We start from the raw sequence: 19,434 nt of genomic DNA, 5'->3' as shown, positions 1-19,434 counted from the left end.
TACCCCCCCCCTCCCCCCTCCTCACACACACACAATTTCCTTATTGGAGAAAAAGGGTCATATTTTTCATCAAATGTTTTTACTTGACTGTGTGTTGGTACAAACTTTTTAACTGATTATTTTTCAGACAGGAACCTCAGTGAACTCAATGATTAGGCCTGTGGCATTTCCAAATTCCCGCCACCACTTCTTCGAGGTTTTGTCCCAGACTTTCTCCTGCAGAGGACTTCTTTGTTTATTTTATTTTTTTTACGCACATTGGAATTTAAAAAAAACCCTCAGACTGAAACCACATATCTGCACTCGTTTCTCTGACTACACGCGAATGCACCCATATGTTCACAGGTCCTCATCTGACCCAGTGAAAACTCGAAGGACCTCACTTTTGGGAGCTGCAGCCAGTTTGGACAGAAGCTCCGTATCCAGTTTCTTGGAGTAGCATTCCCCTTTAAGCCTGCAGCCCAGCTGAAAGATAGCCCATTGTCTTAAGTCCACCCATCTGTGGGGGTGGCTTTGCGAAAGTTTGCAGAAGAAATGTAGAAGCTGTCACTGACTGTGGGAAGGAGACTGATGGAGGACAGAGGCAGCACAGACGCTAAAATCGACACGCGAAGAAGTCAAAAAGCAGAGTTAAAATGCAACGAAAACGCCCCGTGGAAACTGACCATGTTCAGGCCTAACTGAGAAGTTTGCTGGGAGTTGTCACAGTTTGAGTACATGGCCGCAACAAAAGCCAAATGTTCCTCCTGCCCAGATGGAAATAATTTGAATTGACAATCGCCGCTGTGTTAGAAAGTCATTAAATGCTTCTCAAATCCAGGCCACCGTCCTGACAAGATGACCCGTTTGGACTGCGGGCTTCACGCCTCCGGACAAGGACTCTCCTTCATTCACTTCTTCATCGCACTTCTGCTGGGAAACTGCAAAGCGTTGGGATTATCACATGAACCAGGTTAGTCAAATGCAAAAACTCCACGATAAAGCCTCGTCCTCTGGTATTGTTTTCTTGTGCACACCAGTTTCAGAGTGCATCTAATGGAGCAGAATGAGGCCAGCCGTCCCCAGAGTGCAGGATATAGGACAGCTGTGACTTGTGTTTACAAAGGTATGGGCTGACCAATAGCAATTAAACCCATGTTTGCAGTTTAGTCTGCTAGCTGTGGAGAGAGCACTGCTTTGCATTTAATCATCAAAGGCAAACATCTGCTTAGCCTGGCCTCGGGCCAAAATGAAGAATCTGAGCTGACACTGACCTCTGATCCCAACCGTGAAGGTCATGAAACAGAATCTCTGACATGAGGCATCATCAAAATGAAGCTATTTCTACTCTACTGCAGACTGCATACATTTTCATCCCATCAGAGAATTTCTTGTCTTGCAGGATGCACCTCCCTTCCCTCCTCTCCCTGCACCTCATGCTTTGGGTGTTAAAAGTCAGACCTCTCTTGAGGTAACAGATAGGAGCAGAAAAGGAGTCAGGACCCACTGTGTCTCCTCCTGTCAGCCGTGGTCCCCTCTGAGAAAAAGCATAGTGCTGCCTGTTGGCCTTTATAAACAAGTTTGTGCCGAAGAGGGGAGGCTGTTGCCAAACAGAAATGATTTCAGGTGATAAATGTTGACACAAGAAACTCTAACATTTATTGTCCGGTGTCTGAGAACCCCAGATAGAAAAGATCTGAGCTGTGTCTCTTGTAAATGGACTTGAGCGTGTATTGCACTTTTCTAGTCTTCTGACGACAATAAGCATCACACCTACCCATTCAAACCCATTCACTCACTGACGGCAGAGGCTGCTATGTAAAGTGTCCGTCAGTATCAACTAGTCCATACACATTCATTCACTGTCGCCAAAGCAACGGGAGCCAAGTGTCTTGCCCAAGGACTCATGGGACGACCGACTGCCAACTGAGCTGTAGCTGTTATATATATATATATATATATATATATATATATACATTTTAATTTAAAAGAATGTATATAAGGGTTTTAAGTTGCTCAATTGTTCTGTCATATTTGGTCCCAAAATACTACAATATGTTCATTATTGTTACTGAACTAACAGTATGTAGGAAGAAGGGAAATCAACATTTGAATTCACAATCATTTAGATATGACTTAGAGTGCATAACATGACCGTGATCAGTCGAGCTCATTCGTCTGAGCAGCCACTGCATCGACCATGGTGGACCCTGACACCACATGTAAACCCCCCCTTTAAGCCTTTCAAGTTAGATTTTAAATGAAATTTCACTTCCTTTGTATTCTCATGGAAAAAAAAAATAGTTTGCAGGCTGTAAACTGTTTATGGAACAGTTGCTTGATGAAACGCTGGACGCAGATCTCTTGGATTTAGAACCATCATCTTTATGTAATTTATTAGTTAAGATGCTGCATGCAATTATTGCGGGTGGAGAAAATTCCTCATGATTTTCAAAGTCACAGAATCCTCACACATGAAACTACAAATCACTCAGAGGAGAGAGCTAAACTCCATCAAGGAGGTGTGGGCCTATCCATATTTAATGAGTAAATATTTTGAATTCAGATCAACATCGAAAACATTAAATGAAAGACAGCCGTCCTGATTGACTGGTGGCAGCCATGTTAATGAAATAGCTCCTCGTATTTTGCATAGCTATAAGTTGATTTGAATTTAAAGTGATTCCTGAGATGTAGCTGAAATATTGAAGGCATTCAGGGATACAGCAGTGTGCATGTTATCTACTGGTAAAATCATCGAGTTGCCTTTCATTCAAGGAGACATTCCAAGCAAACCTCCATCTCATATCTCACTGCACTGATGTGTTACTGAAAGTATGTGAGACAATCATTTTAGAATGCAGCAAGACCTTATATTGTTATGTCTCAACGCTGTTTGAAGTCATTGTTTGAAATCTGTTCCTTTCTCTTTTTTTAAGATTTTTTTTTAGGGGCTCTTTGCCTTTATTCAATAGGACAGTGGATAGAGACAGAAACCAGAGAGAGAGAGTGGGAAAGGAGCCACAGGCCGGACTCGAACCCTGGTTGCCCGCTTTAAGGCCTACAGCCTCTGTACATGGTGCACAACCTACCTGCTAGGCCATCTGCGCCCCAAAATCTTAACCTGTGTGAACCTTTCTCCTAATGAGAATCAACTGATGATGTCATATTTAGGGTTTGAAAGGTCACTGAAATCTACATTTAAAATGCAACTAGGGATTTCTTTTTTTACCATGAACTAATTAATGTGACAATAGTGTTGTGACACCAGTTTTTATTTTGATGGATTGTTATGCTCTTGCAGATTGGCTACAAATAGCCATCATATTGTAAGTAGTAGTGATGGGTGATATTTAATAAGTAATATTCCGGATCTTCAAGGTAATTTTCAAATATGTTTTTTTTTTTATATCAGGAAATACAGAATGAATTGCAGCTAAGGACAAGTCTAGTCATTGGTGGAGAGTTCTTGTAGCTCCTCTGTACTCGCCTGAATGATTTCAGTGTGTTGCGTCTTTCTGCTCTATGTCCAAAACTATACTTCAACACTTTCTCCTTCCATGAAGACTAAGCTGATCCACAGAGGAGGTGGCAGCAGTGTGACATTTCAGCCTTGAGCTGTGCTATGCTGATGTTTCTAGTTATAAATACACCAAGGTGTCACAGTATTACTGATATGACCTGACAAATGATCACAATTAAAAAAACGACGCAATGTGAGACATTTCAGGCAGTAAGATTTAAACACAGAGAGAAATGTAAAATAAGTTGAACACGCTTGACAAAGGTTCAGAGGGACCGAAACATTGGGATTTTTTTTCTAATAAATTGGTGATGCTTAGCAAGAGTAGTGTGCAGGATTTTTTTCTTTTCCGGTGACATTTGGTCATCCTACGCACCTCCTTTAAAAACTGTATTTGTGTTGTAAAAATGCACACTTTACATGAATATGACTAATTCAGTGAGATGGACTAAATTTAAAAGATGCAATGATGCAACTCATTCATGTTCTGGGACAAATGTGCTCCACAGTCATTAGCAATGCTGTGTCAATAAGTCAGCCACATCGAGGCTTCACTATGTATAGAATTAAAGAGCAGACTGTGGGGAATCCCCCCTCTGGAGGAACATTTTCTTCACCCCTGCTCACAAACAGAGTTCTCTGTCACACTTCCTTTCATGCTGCTGAGTCAGCTCTTCCATTTCATTGGATATTAAGGAGTATTATTTTAATCTGAGGGATGATTTCACAGACTTTATCAGAGCTGCTGAGAGTTAAACATGACATAAGAATATTGGACAGGAACCAGTTTGAGGTGATCCATACTGTACATTTACAGTCAATCATTAAAAATGACAGATATGTGACACACACATGGGTTTGTTTAGAGCGTCCTCAGTTTGTTTATGACTTTATAGCCACATAATTATTTAATCACCCTCTGCTATCCCATGATTTACTAACCCTTCTTGTCATTCATCTTCTCGTCCCCCCCCTTGGCGTTGACAGAGAGATATCTGCAGGATGCTCCTCAGTACGAAGTCGTTCACCCCACTCGAGTGGATGCAAGAGGCCACTTCCTGTCCAACTTCCTGTCTCACCACGTTCGCCGCGTTCAGCGCCGGGAAGCCTCCGAGGGACCGGCGGACTTGGATCGAGTCTTCTACCAGCTGCGGCATGGCGGCAGCAGTTTACACTTTAACCTCACCCTCAACCCAAACCTGCTGGCTCCTGGCTTCCTGACGGAGAGGAGGTACGGTGGCCTGGAGGGCGCAAAGATCAGTCCTCCTGGATCCTCGCAGTGCCATTACTTAGGTGAAGTGTCGGATGAGGGATCTGTTAGAGGGAGGGCTGCAATAAGCACCTGTGATGGACTGGTGAGTACCTTTTTTTTAAAGCTTGATTTCATTGGAAAATGTTCTAAAATAAATGTAGTTGTAAAAGCGGATGTGTCAAATGCTGAAGATTAAAATAATACTCCTTAATTTCCTATGATCCGGAAAAGCAGTAGCATGGTATTCGGAGCTGAGGAAGATGGATGTAGTTATCAGTCAGGTGTAAAAAGACGTTCAGTTTTATCTGAAAACCTACTGGTGCTGTAGAGCTGCACAACCTGAGCGGATTTTCTATAAAACAAACACGTGTCTGAAGATGTCTCCTTTTTAGAGATATGTGCTTTATTCCAGCCTGAAGATCTTTACAGTGTGACCTTTTGTTGAAAGCACAAACTTTCCCTTTTTGTACATATATTTATGCTAATAATAACCTTTATTTATCAAGCTTTTTTCCTAACCTTATGTTACAAAAGTGCGTCACTCAAATGAAATGTAGCACATAGAGCAAAGACCAGAAGACAGGCAATCATAAAAACAAGCCAACTAAAACAGGTGAAATCAGTAAATCCTTTTTAATCAGAGCTTCACTAACAATAGGGAGGTCAACAAACTCAAGTCAAATCAAGGAAAAAGTATGTTTCAAGAAAAGACTTCATCGTCATACGTCCAAGAAATGAATCACATATGGACTGTACTGGTATAGCACTGCTCTAGTCTTTTGACCCCTTCATTCACAATCAGTACTAATTATCCCATTCTTACACATTCACACACTGCTGGCTATTCCGCCAAGGAGCAATTTTGGGGGTTCAGTGTCTTGCCTGAGGACCCTCAACATGTGGAGTCAGGCAGCAAAACGCCAACCTGTTGTTTGAAGCTCGATACAAAGGCAACTGGACTTGTTTGAAGATCTTGGAGGACGTTTCACCTCTCCTGAGAGCATCAAATTTATCATGACCTGGATGACTGAGAATCTACGCAGGCATCGCGCCAACCTTTTGATTCACAGACAACAACTATACCGCTGAGCCACAGCTGCCTTCACTAGACTCACACACATTCAATACCATCTTTAGCCTTTGCAGTAAACATTTGTTCCACTTTCTTTGAATTCTGTACCTGTTAAGTTGAAGACCAAAGTGGTATTCCTCTCAGTGCACTGGCATGCTCACAGCAGGTGTCCAACTTCAGGCCAGGATCTACTTATTCATTATTTAAACACTGTTGGTTTCAAAATGCAGCCCGGAGTCCATTCTCTGCTTACTCTTTCAGATGGTTGGTTTTAGCTTTCAAACTTTAGAATGCTAAAGGATATGTTAGGAGATTCAGAGATATTCCACCTGAAACCTTTTTAGTTTGTCACAGACTCATCGCAATACTGCAATACTGCAATACTGCCCCATATTGGGTCCCATAACTATCTAGAATTGTCCTGTGCACTTCAAATGTATTAAGCAGAAGCAATCCTGATAAATAGGTCAGATGTGTAAGATGTTCTTGACTGTTCCTCATATCCTCTAACCCAACACCTTATTTAGGTGTTTTGTTATAATTAAAAGAACTTGCCTGTGATTGTTAGAAGCCATTTCTGATATCGATATCAAAGCGTTGTGAAACTCAGTGACCGTTTTGAAATGAATAATTTTTTGATGACAGATATTGTGCTTCATCTTCTGATTCTGGATCAACTCAGACGTATAAAAACGTAGAAATGCTGATAGTTTCTATCCACTTTTCTGTTTGTGGAGCCTGAGCTGTAATCAAAATGATGGCGATGTCAGTCAAAAGTTGTCACACACACACACACACACACACACACACACTTACAGTCCTCATAAATGGTTTACACATCATCAACATCAGATTTTTAGAACTGTGTTTTCTATTAGTCATGAAGCTCTTTTCATCCAGATTTTGTTAATACATTTAACCTTTTCAAGTCAGATTTCTACAAGCTTTAATTGGGAGCTTTAATTTTAGCATTACCCTCATTTCACATAGACTGTTGAGGACAGAGAACACTTTCTGTCTCCTGTGGACAGTTGAGTTAGAGGAAACATCCATTTGCAAAGCAAGAGACATTTGGAAGAAACTTTAAAAGTTCAGATTATTTAGAATATGAGTTTTTGTAGTTGAAAGGGCCAGTTCTCTCTTTTCCATTCCAAAGTATTTTGAAAACTAAATAACTAAATAACCCACAATGCAACCTGAATACTGACGGTTATTTTTGAGATTCTGGTGTTTTGCAGCCGTTAGCCTTAAGCTTCTTTCCTTCCCTCCACTTTAAAAAAAAATGTTTTAAACTTGTAGCTGTTAGCCATGACTATCCCCCCCCCTCGTTTTCAGGTTTCATCAAATAGTGAGTGAGAGAAACGTACAACTTCACCCCCCCCCCCCGAGACAAGGAGCCAACACCTGTAAACACACTTTCAAATGTTTCCCTCAGAGGTCCCTCCAAGGTTGAAATCACATTCAGAATACTTACAGTGTTTCCCCTACCATTATATATATTTTCTAAGATTTATTTTTGGTCTTTTTGACACCAAGATTCCTTCAAGTGTCGTCGTGTCGCCGTGTTGGCATGTCAGCTTGTCCCCACCCCCCCAACGCTGTAAACCTAGGGGAAACACTGACTTACAGTCTCCACTAGGATAAAATGCAATATCAATGCATGAATCTGTTTGATGTTTATAACGTTCAGTTATTTTGAAAATGAAATGTTTTGTTAGGCAAACTATTTAAACTTTTAAGTGGATCAAAATTCCCAGAGAGAAAATCCCCCTTTAATGTTTTAGCTCAAAATCAGGTTGCATGCTTAACTCACCTGCATAGTTGAGTCCTGTGGGTAATTTATCAAATGGCTTAATGGCCCACTGCACTTGAAGTAAACAAACATTGCCTGAGGCACATAAGAAAGAATTGTACAATTAAGGTCTGCTCTGCAATTCCGTGCACAAACAACCTGCATAGTTTGAGTTTTGACTCCAGCAATATGCTGGAAAACACATTTGAGATTTTGGATCATGCATTCTTTAAAGCATCATGAACTTCTTTCAAATTTAACCACCGAATACATCCTGAAAACTGTGCTGAGAGAGAAAGATCACTGGTCTGTAATAAGATGATCGAAGTAGAGTTACTTTATACAGCTTAACAATAATTTGTAAACTCAAACAGAAAGATGTGCATGCAACCATCATTGCATTTCCCCATAACTACGTTAATGCAGTCCTTGGATTCATGTTGTATAAGAGCTATCCTTCCCACACTCGCTACACTTCATTAAAGGCTCGTAGAAAAAACGGGGACAGAGTCCGTTGTCACCCTTTCTCAAGGCACAATCTCCTGCTGCTTAATCCTCTCTGCTCCAAGGTTATTCAGTGCGTGTGCAAATATTCCATTTGTGCTTTTGTAACACACTTATGCTCCTCCGGTAAAATACGGTGGCCTTGTTATCTAGCAACAGACGTAAAAAATGATCTTTGTACAGCATCCTTCTTTAACAAAAAAATGCTTATCTCACTAAAAACAAAGGCTGATTTTTAGAAATAAATACAGTTTGCACTAATTTGTACCTTGTTGACGTGCAGCGAGAGTCTGAGAGATTACCGACCTTGCCAGTTTGCTGTCTGCATACATTAATGTGCAGCTGCGTGATTCATCGGGATAATTGGCTTTTGTACAACGCAGGTTTGCCTAAAAGTGCTTAGTGGAGTCTTCTTGTAAACAAACAAAAGCTGTGTTTACATTCAATTTGTTACTCTGCAAATCGTGTTGTGTATCGTTGGACTCAAACAGAAATGTTGAGTACATTTTCTTTATGAAATATCTTCCTGATTGCATTTGGAACACCAATACACTGTAGACTGTATAAAACATGGATGTTGTCTCAGTGATGTCACCCATTGGCTTCTGAAGTGAACCTTTGAAGCCCACCAATGGTGGTTGCCTCAGTGAAAATGCTCTCCAGCTAACTTTCAGCCCGCAGCTGAAGAGCTGGAGCTGAGGTTGGCTTTTGAGCCTCATCAAAAACTGCTACTATGCACCTACTTGTAGTCATATTAGCCCCGCCCCTAATTATGCAAAACTATTATCCTTCATAAACTAAAATAGATTCAAGTCATTTTTCGTACCAGGTTGTAAAAATGTTTATTTCTGCTGTCAAATAGTATTTATGTGACTTTAGCTTTTAGGCTTTTAGACGCAACCTCAAGTGGACAATGGATGAACTGCACTTTTTTGCACTTCTGCATTGGCTTCATTTTTCAACACCAGGGATTGCCACTTGGGGCCACCTGTGCATCAGACTAATTTTGGCAGAGCCTCGCACTAATGCATGTACACGTGTGCAGGAGATGTACATACATTAAACCAACTCGTAAAAAGTGCTCTAAAGTCAACTAGAGATCAAAAATTGTTAAGGAAACCTTTGGGACAATTGAACTCCAAAGCATAAACATTTTAATCATGTCTCAAATTTGAAGGAGAACAAAAGTAACTTGACCTGAAAGTAAAGTTGAAAAAGCATTTTATTTAATAATGAATAGTTAATGCCTTACAGACAATCACTCTCTGAAGTCTTGAATCCTCACATACTCACAGACACATGGTATCCACATTGACGGTTCTCTGCCAGGCCTCTGCAGCAGCCAGCTCTGCTCCTGGCTGCGTTGACATTGTTTTGCCATAAGTCTGGTTTATTATAAATTAAACACAAGATCGTCTGGATTGATGTCAGGTGAGGTGACTGACATGGCCAGTTAAGGCCAGTTATTCTCTAGGACGTTGAATCAAAAGTTTGCCAAGTCCTACATTGCTCACTGAGAATAATTGTCGAACAAATTGACTGTTCACTTCTATGAAGTTTACAATGAAGAAAACCTTTTTGTTTTTTAATTATGATGCTGCTTCCTGTAATTGCTCAGAAGAGTGTTGGTTGTCATCGTATTATGGAGAAGTTGTTTCAATACAGTCAATGAAGTTGCTTCACTGCTTTGCATTCCTACTAGGACGTAGTCTCAGTGATGTCAGCCATTGGTTTCTGAAAAGGCATTTTGAAGCCTAACGATGGCCGCCATCGAAATGCTGACTCCACCTAACTTTTAATCTTTAAAGAAATATGTATAGAGGTGGACCTTTAGCCTCCTGGAAAACTGCAACAACTGGCACATCTGTCTGTTATCTCAGCTACATATGTATGCACATTTATGCATAACTTTGTTCATTTTTGCTCTAAAAATTGACATTTTAACATAACCTAATGGGAATTCCTTGTTTTTGCAGCCGGCCTCAAGTGTAAACCCAAGAACTGCCCTTTTCCGCACGTCCGTATTGCTTTTTTTAAAATATGTTTTTCATTATGTAGGTTGCTGCTTGGCTCTGAGTCCTCTTACACACTGCTGATGCAGATGATGCCTTGCTTGTTGGAAAATGCTCAGGTTTTCTTGACCATTTAAAGCATAAAAATGAGTTTGCAGAACAATACAACTTTAACTTTACAATCCCTCATTTTGAGTCTACATTCAGATTTAATCAGCATTTCAAATCTTGACAGTTAGATTTGAGTTGTCAAAGCCGTATGTGTTGAGCTGGGCTTGTTTTTCTCTAAAGTTTGTATCCTGCTGGATGTTGCAAATTGACAAGTAGAGTTGACAGAACATTCTGTTAACTGTCTTTGGCACATCCATCGTGCACCGCGCGGCTGGGTCCCCTGCTCTCCCGAACAAAGGACAAGGATGTTGACTTGACGCACAAGATTTCATCCAGTCTGTCTGCACTTTCACTATAGCTCTGCTTTCAAAACACTGTCATAGCCATTCTTTCATTTCAAATCCAATGTCCTGGAGAATACAGCAAGCAGTATGAAGAATCCGTCACTGTGAAAATACTAAGAGATTGTAGAAGAATTCTCCAATATTCCTGAAGATCATACAAAGCTTCTTAGAAAACGTATGATGACCATGTTTTTTTATTCTGCAGTTAATGACATTAAAAAGATGTGTGGAAATAAATACTTACAGATGAGAAGACAAGATGCTTTTTTCATAGATTGAAGTCTCTCTGTGCTTTTGTGGATGATTCTTCTTTCCTGCAGGAGTTTTTGAAAGAATGACAAGTTCCAGACTCTCCATTTGAATATCAGAGTTTCTGCCTTGAACATGCAGTTTTACATTTGGAGTGAGAGGCTGTTTAATGAGCAGGTGGATTTGATGAAGGAGGCTGTGAATTATTGTTCTGAAGGATTAGTGCTAATCTCAGTCTGCCTTATCTTTAAAGGCATAATGGGTTTAAAAAATTATAATTAAACTTAAAACAGAATGTCTTATCGGGGGGGGGGGGATTTATTTTTAGAAACATGAATGTTTTTGTTGAAGAGGTGCCACCAGGTCTGCATCAGGAGAAAAAAACAAACAAAACTTGAATGATTGTGGAGTCGCTGGTTATGTAAATGCTGCAGAGATTTGCAGGTTGGTGAGAGTGATGCAGAGAAAACTTGACATTTACAAAGATTTACAACTTTAACATTTCAGAGCACAAGACTGACAGCTATTTACACAGTCGAGTGGAACATAATGGAAGGCTCTATTAGCATCTCAGTAGTGAAGAAAAAAGACAGCAGTTCCCACCAGTGTTGTGTGTATCAGAAATGAATGTGTTACTTGCACCCTCCTTGTGTATTAATGCTCAAACATGTGTCATCTGTTGTGAATTAGTAAAAACACACACATGATATCGCACTACAGTACACTTACGTAGATGTTGTGAAATCATGGAAATACAAAGGTATGATTTCACGTGATGGAGAATCTCCTTTGTGATATAACCTGGATGTCCTTACATTAATTCAGTCAGTCAGTGGTGATAATTAAAATGAGAAAAATCCAAAACTTATCAAAGCACATCATATGAGATGGCAGACTGAACATCTAACTATCCATCTGTCATTTTCAAGTTCACTTCACATCAACGTCTGAAAAAAATGAAATTGATGCTTTTTGTTCCAGTTGAATCATTTCATGACATTCAGTGACAGCTCCTCTCTGAAGCGGCTCTCGCTTTGTTTCTGTTTGTGAAGATGGAAGATAGAAGCGTAAGAATTCCTGTTCTCCTGCTTGACTTTTCCCATGTGGTGCTGCACTGTATGTGCAGCAGCCCTCATGTCTAACCTGCAGGGAGATCCTGTGACTGTGTGGCAGCTGAAGGGAGAGTTAGTGGGAGCAGAAGGTGGACAGGAATCAAATATAGGACGAGGATGGTCAACAGAAAAAGATGAGGGAGGGGGCTGCTGGAATTTGGTTTTGGCTCAGAGCCAGCGTGGTATATGATGCAGTAATTTACGTGACATGTGATCTTTCCCCTTTCTCAGTTGTACCCTTAAAGTCGGCAGCAAGTGAAATATATCAGGCTGTTTAAACTGTAAACACTGGTTTTATATCTGCATGTTTTGCTGATCATTTTACTGCTCTTCACCTGAATGTCCTTTAAAAATGTGTAGAAAGTATAAAAAGGCACAAAAGACCAAACTGAACTCCTTACCTGTATAAAAACATCACTTCTTAAATGATCAGAGAAACCCAACAAAACCTGCAGCAGCTTCAAAATGCTCGATTTTGCACTATAAGGCTTTATTGTGAAATGATTGGAGGTAGGATGATTTTCTATAACAGCATAATCTCATTAGAAATGTATCAGAATGAAACCCTGCTGGATGATAGTACATACATTTACAACCTCCCCAGCACAAATAGTGGACAGATCTTTCAATCTGGGGATGCTTCTGTGGTTTTCTTTGAGTGGAACAAGGCAGAGATATTAGAAAATACAGAAAATGATTGCACTTGTTTTTTGAGCACAGTGATGATATCATGTCACTCCGCCTGATTGGGTATATATTGGTAATGAATGGATGTACCTTAAGATTATTTGTATTTAAAATGAATATTAACACATAAGGTAAGATAAAATAAACCTTTATTTATCACACAACAGAATCATTTAATGTGGCACAGCATCAAAGAGCAAGGAGAGCCAAAAAGAGCACAATCAAATAAAAAAAATAAAATTATAGATCAAAATAGTTGACGAGCCAAAAACAAAGCTGCATTGTAACAAATGTAGTCTGTACATTTAGTTATGAGGAAATAACACTGACTGAGAAGAGATGCTAATTCTCACACATAAGAAGATAAACCATCACATGTTGGTGCATTATTGATGATTTAATTTAAATTGTAAATGTTCCTTTGATCTCCTATTTGTTTAAATGGAATATGGTTGCAGCTCTTCTTTAAAAACACAAAATCACTTTTTACAGATCAGTAAATAGTTTTACTTTAAGGTAAAGTCTTTAGAAATATGTTTAAGAGTCTTCTGTGTTAATCTTTATTAAAAGTTCAAAGACAGAAACCTGACTGTAAGCCCTTGTTTCTTTATCAGACAGGATTGTTCAAGTTGTCCGATGACGAGTTTTTTATTCAGCCTCTGGAGAAGACGAACACGAAGACCTCAGCACCTCAGGCTCACGCCATCTACAAACGCCACGCGTCCCCTCCCTCCTTGAGTCCAGGCCCACCACCCAGCTCAGGGAAACAAGCTGTTAATGGTACCTGTGGAGTCCAAAGTAAGTCTTTCTTTTCTCACAATATTCACTGAAGAAATTTGGCAAAACTTGACACTGAGCTTTTTGTTATTTATTTCTTGACACTGGGTAATAACATTCAGTTAGATAGTTTATCTGAGAATAAATAAGAAGGCTGCATTAATATGCTGAGACTGATTAAACTAAAGTCGCTGCAAAATAAAATGACTTCAGTGCAGTGTTGGTTTTCTCAACATGTCTGTACATTAAAGGTGCACTATGTAGTTTTGGTAGAGAAATTTGAAAGTTGGAGAAATGTACAGATTATTTGGTATATATTCATAACTCTATACATAAACTGTCCTCAGAGGAAAATTTGGTCCCTGGAACACTGTTTGAAATAAAATGCTACACGAGAATTTATGGTGGTGAGCCCGGACACCGTAACTCTCCTGGTAGCTTTAAAGATCCAAACAGTGCTCCAGAGACCCATTTTTTCTTTGAGCAAAGTTTGTGTATTCAGTTCAGAAAATATAGCATAGAATTGTTTCATTTCTCCAACTTTCAAATCTACACAGCGCACCTTTAAACACATTTGAGAGAATCCTTCACACTCCGGTACAAAACATTTCTTTGTACTCCTTTAAGGTGCATGCTGGTTTTGTGATTGTCTATATTGTACAGAAACATCTACCAATCAATGTACACAGTTCTTAGTGACTCATACTACAGTAGCTGAGCTGATACTTTGTACTCTGCATCAGCAAAGTGTCCACAAGAAAACAAAGATCGTGTGAACACTGATGCAGATGCACTCTTAAACACTCTAAATAGGGTCCTTGAATGAAAATAATGTGACTCAGTTGGAGGGCCTCTGTGTGATTAGAGTGCTCTTCAGAGGCTAGGAGGTTTATGTTTTGTTTTTTCTTTACCATCATCTGCGTGTGATCTGATGATGTAAAAACACTTGAAAAAGACAGGAAAAAAACAAAGCACTCATCTTTAGAAAAAAGGTAGAACATGTTGACAAAACTGTTTTTCTTTAAACCGTGCTACTTATACAGTAGAAAGAAGGCATTTTACCTTTCTAATAAAGGCAGGTGCCTTTGGGCTTTTTACAAGTTTGGCCCTTTCCACTCTTACTTTTCAGAATCTAGTATACGCTCTAACAAATAGGATCGGGAAAAACTAGATTACAAATGCTCAGATTTCGGTTGTAATACATTTTTCAACCAATGTAATGAAAAATCAAGACTACTGATAATGTCGCCACACTTGGACAAGAACCAGCGAATCTTTTTATTCAGCATGTTCAGCTGGCTGAGCATACAAGTTGGCAATATTGATTAACAAAAAACATGTAATGCATTTATACTTTAATATTGCAACATCAGTTTTTGTGAACAACTGTAGCTCAATTTCTGTAAAATCAAATGTATATGTCAGAATCACCTGATGGGTATGTGTGTTCAAATGTTATTTAAGGAAAAAATACCAGACAAACAATTACCCCCGTCTAATTAAGGGAAATGTCACATTTTAAGTCCACATTTGTCTGCAATATTTGCATATGTCCTATTCCTATCTTAGCACACATCTTTAACGGCAAATATATTTTTTTTAATTATCATTATATTTAATAATGACAGTCATTGGATGAGGAACAGTATCATCACATGCACTCAAAGACAGGTAGAGAACATGTATTATGTTATATATGTAAATCTGTATTTAGATAGGGGTTATTGATAATGGCTGTAAGCAAAAATAAAGTAAGTTAATTGGAGTGTTACTGCTTCATAGAAAGACAAAAAATGAAAAAACTCAGGTCTGCGTTGTGATAGAGAGTGGGTTAAAATCCCTAGCACAGATTTTAGATACATTATGAGGTAAGTTAAATCATAGTTTTATTCTATCATTTAAACAAAAAACACTGTTGCAACTATTTAGTTAAGAACAGTTAGAATACTAAAAGGATTGAGGGCATGATGAGGTAAAGGCCTTGGTGCAAGAAAAAAGGACCAAACACAAATGTGTGTGTTTGGCAAATTGAAAGTCAGACCTTGAGTTCGTCTCATGCATCTTAATATCCTTTTCTGTCCCCAATCAGCTTATTCCCATCAAAGTGTTGAAGACATTGAGAGAGAGCGGGAGCGATGGGAGCATCGTCAGCAGAGGAGAAGAAAGAGAATTCGTCAACGGTCCGTCAGCAAAGAGAAGTGGGTGGAAACTCTGGTGGTGGCTGACCCGAAAATGGTGGAGCATCATGGGAGCAAAGCTGTGGAGAGTTACATCCTCGCTGTCATGAACATTGTAAGTGTTCAACGTCTACAAGCATCAAAATCAATGTTGGTGTTGTTGAACTTTTATCAACTAATCCAACAATTTTGATCCAGAACCAGCATTCAGATTTAGTTTTTAATGTTTCTTTTTTGGCTGAGGATCAGGTGAGTCTTACTTAACAAAAAACACCTGAAAGTAGGATGAGGGTTAGGGCTTTCTACAGTGGCCACATAGGTCAGTGTCTCCATCGCTTTGACAAAACATATGTTGCCCTATCAATAGAGCTGTATGTTAACAAAATACAAGCCAACTGAGAAACACATTCACACATTTGACAAAAACACCAGAGTTACAAAAATACACTAATGAAAATGAAAATCTAAGAAACTGAGACAAAATGTGACATAGGGTTTGGGTGAACACCTGAAACACCTGAACAAATCTGAGTGTGTGATTTCTGTGAAAGTGTAGAGTATCATGTTACATATGTCTGTTTAGCTCTGTAGATTTTCTTTAGTTTTGACATTGTTCTAATTAGAAAATAAACATGCATCCTAATTTAAAGTGTTAACTGTTAAATAAAATAATAGTTTCATAGATCCCTCTTTATACTTTTTTTTTAATGTAATATTATCAAAACAAAGTTTCACTGTGTTTGAACCTCTCCCAAGATGTTTTGAATGATGCAGCTTTTCCCATCCTCGTGTCAAGTAACACTGATTGAATGGATTAAGCTCTTTTCATCTACTTTTTTTTTTTTTAAACATGACTCTTCAGATTCCCGTGTTTTTACTACCTCCCAGTTAGAGGTTAAGTACACTGACTCCTTGTCTGTTATTAATTAACACATAACCATTTGTTCCCCCAAAATATACTAATGTGTGCTCAAAGGCCAGCTTCTGAGAGCTCCATCAGAGGACCGACTATCAGGACATGGAATTCACTGACAGAGAAGCTCTCAGATTAACGGATTTATCCAACAATAATACACAGGGGAAGCAGCCATTCTTCCACACATCCTCTCGTGCTCCTTTTTGGGAGTCCTTTACACTCTGGGCTTTGAACTTGAAAGCCCAAAATGTTTAAGTTTTGTAAAAACAATCTTGCAAAGCATCAAGGGAAACAACCTCTAAACCCTTGTCCAAACAATAAGTAATTGAATCATCTTCCTCAGCCAGCAGCTGTTCCATTGTCTCAATTCAAGCGCTGTCTTTAAGACGTCAACTTCACACGAGGTCATATTTTTATATTCTGAGATACTGTTTTCGGGCCAGTAGTATGATTTACACACACCCACACACACTCAGCTCTGACAGCCAATCTCAGAAGCCTATGCATAAAAATAGCTTGCAACTTCCTTTCACATGGTGATCTTATGGTTAGTTGTCCAGTTTTTCTTCGGGGGTATTTATAATAACTACATGCTTAAAAACAAACAGGACAAACAAGAAAAGGAAAAACTGATCTAAAGAAAATACTTTTTTACCCTCGAACACTTTGTGTACTGTAGATGTGCAGCACGGAGCTGGAGAGGAAACAGTAAATCAGAAGTACTGTGTTATAGAAAATTAGCTCTAAATAGTTTGAGCTCTATTTTTACTCACAAAAACAAACGTTTCAAAAAGAGACCGGAACCATATTTATTGTTCCTGATAGACTTTAAAACGAAATGTTACTGAGTTCATTCAGCCCGACGATGTTCCCCACAAATATCTGTGAATGAGCACATTAGTGAGAGAACGGACGTAGTTTTGATAAATGAAGTCTTGGGTGTTTTTTTTTGTCTGAAGTTCAGTCAGACAGCTTGCACAAAAGGATGAATGTGTAGATGTTTTGCCAAGTAGTGAAGAAATATGAGCAGAAGCTTAAGGGTACTGGGTACTAGTGATTTGTAGGCGAGGAGGAGGATTTATATATGACACAAGACTTGACCGGGAGCCAGTGAAGGAGGATGTGTGTAGTGTGTGTATATTGTGTTTCTGATTTATGTTGGGAGTCTGGAGATGCTTTTAAGACGGTAGAAAACAGATTTGTTGATGGATTGGATGTGTGACTTTGAGTGAGAGGGGTGGAGTCCTGAATGACACCCAGGTTTCTGACTTCAAAGAGAAGATCTCCAACCTTCCAGAGCAGCGCCTTAACAGCCTCAAGCATGAGCTCTGCTTTGTTACTGTTCAGTTTGAGAGGGTTAATGGTTGTCACTTCTGTTTTGTCAATCTTTTCACCTCCTGTCCTCCTTCATGAATCGGTTCTCTGATTTCTCACGTGGCATCTCTGCTCAAGACTACGAGTCAGTGTCAAAGCCATGCACGTATTTAAAATGTTCACAGTCATTTACGCAGTTTGTTTTTATGTGTCATACTTTGTGTATTAATTCACCAATGGAAGAACATATCAAAGCAATAATCACATTTTAGAAAGAGGACTAATTGTGTTTTTTAAATCATTGACATTAATTGAGCACCTACAGTACGAGGAGCTCAGAGCTGCAGATGACTAAGAGAAGACCTTTTTAATTTGGTTTATGCTTAGTTTCAAATAGAATGAGTGCTGCACAGGTTAAAAAAAAAATAGAAAAATTACATGAAGGAATCAGGCACTCTTCAAGGATACGGGAAAGAAGTGAAATTGCAAATACATAAATTACTTTCCAGTTTATTTGCAAACAAAGTTTATGGTGACAAATTGGCAGTCTGAATTGAAAATCTGAGGTAACCTGTTGGATTGTCTTCATGTTATGTGGTCATATCATTTCACATTACACCCAAATTGTATTAAAACACCTGGGTCTTATTGTCTATCATGTCCTGATGATGACTCAGTGTAGTCGAAACACGTATTTCTATACATCCCTGATGAGTAAAACATTTGTATACTGCCTCAGATTGCCAGTTTTTCCACCATGAACATACAAGGACTTAAGGTGATGTTGTCGTCTACAACAAGCTGTAAGAGATCGTCAACCCTTTTGTTTTCTTGGCACATAGACCTGTAAAACTCTGGGAATGTGTTGAATGAAATGCTCTTAAAGCTTTGACAATAAAATGTCGAGGTTGTTGATAAATTACTGAATGCGTCAGCTGCTATTCGTGTGTTTGTTTACCTCTTGAATGACTGGAGTCATCTCGATTGATGCTTAAAAGAAATAATGAAAAAGAAATAAAATGTCCAAACAGAATAGAGGAGTGAAATTTAAAAAGGTTTCTTCATTGTTTTGTTTTGAACACAATCATAAGTGTTTTTAAGTTTATGCATTTGCCTTGAAGTGGAAATCAAAGAGTCGGATTAAGAAGTCAGATGTCAGGGAATGACTGACATCGCTTTAATACAAAAGTCTTTCTTTTTGAAATAGAAAGGCAAAGATACCAAGTCTGAATGTAAAGATTTGGAAGTTGTCGAGTACATTTCTTTTCTTGTTAACTCGTATTCTTTTGTGGAAACTTTTTCTGATATATCCGAATGGATGATGAATGACAGCCTCGTGCTATTTCTGGGTCCTTCATCAGTGACTAAAGAACTGTAAAGAAAACAAATTATATGGAGAAATTGTACATCAGCACATATAAACTGTATTAGAATTACTTTATCTACTCTATATCGTTTCACAGTAGGTGGTGACCATATTACCTGTGACTATTTAATGGATTCTTTTTTTTTACAGGTGGCGAGTTTGTTCAGTGATGCCAGTATTGGAAACGCAATCAACATTGTGGTTGTTCGACTCATCCTGCTGGAGAAGGACGAGGTAAAAACGTCTG

General features: G+C 38.9%; 1 protein-coding gene across 1 annotated transcript in view; it reads left to right on the top strand.

Annotated features, from left to right (window-relative positions):
* Nucleotides 1-270: 270 nt before the first annotated feature.
* The window catches only part of LOC132958709 (A disintegrin and metalloproteinase with thrombospondin motifs 7), a 71,067-nt gene continuing 51,903 nt past the window's right edge, over nucleotides 271-19,434 (top strand). The window contains exons 1-5 of the mRNA XM_061031759.1: nucleotides 271-952; nucleotides 4,490-4,857; nucleotides 13,252-13,435; nucleotides 15,504-15,706; nucleotides 19,338-19,421. Of these exons, the coding sequence (XP_060887742.1) occupies nucleotides 838-952; nucleotides 4,490-4,857; nucleotides 13,252-13,435; nucleotides 15,504-15,706; nucleotides 19,338-19,421 (954 nt within the window). The 5' untranslated portion in view covers nucleotides 271-837. The remainder of the gene's footprint in view (nucleotides 953-4,489; nucleotides 4,858-13,251; nucleotides 13,436-15,503; nucleotides 15,707-19,337; nucleotides 19,422-19,434) is intronic.

This window comes from Labrus mixtus, chromosome 1 (genome assembly GCF_963584025.1).
Source record: "Labrus mixtus chromosome 1, fLabMix1.1, whole genome shotgun sequence".
Taxonomy (NCBI): Eukaryota; Metazoa; Chordata; class Actinopteri; order Labriformes; family Labridae; genus Labrus; species Labrus mixtus.
The sequence above is the reverse complement of the archived record's forward strand: the minus strand, read 5'-3'. Positions and strand labels throughout refer to the sequence as shown.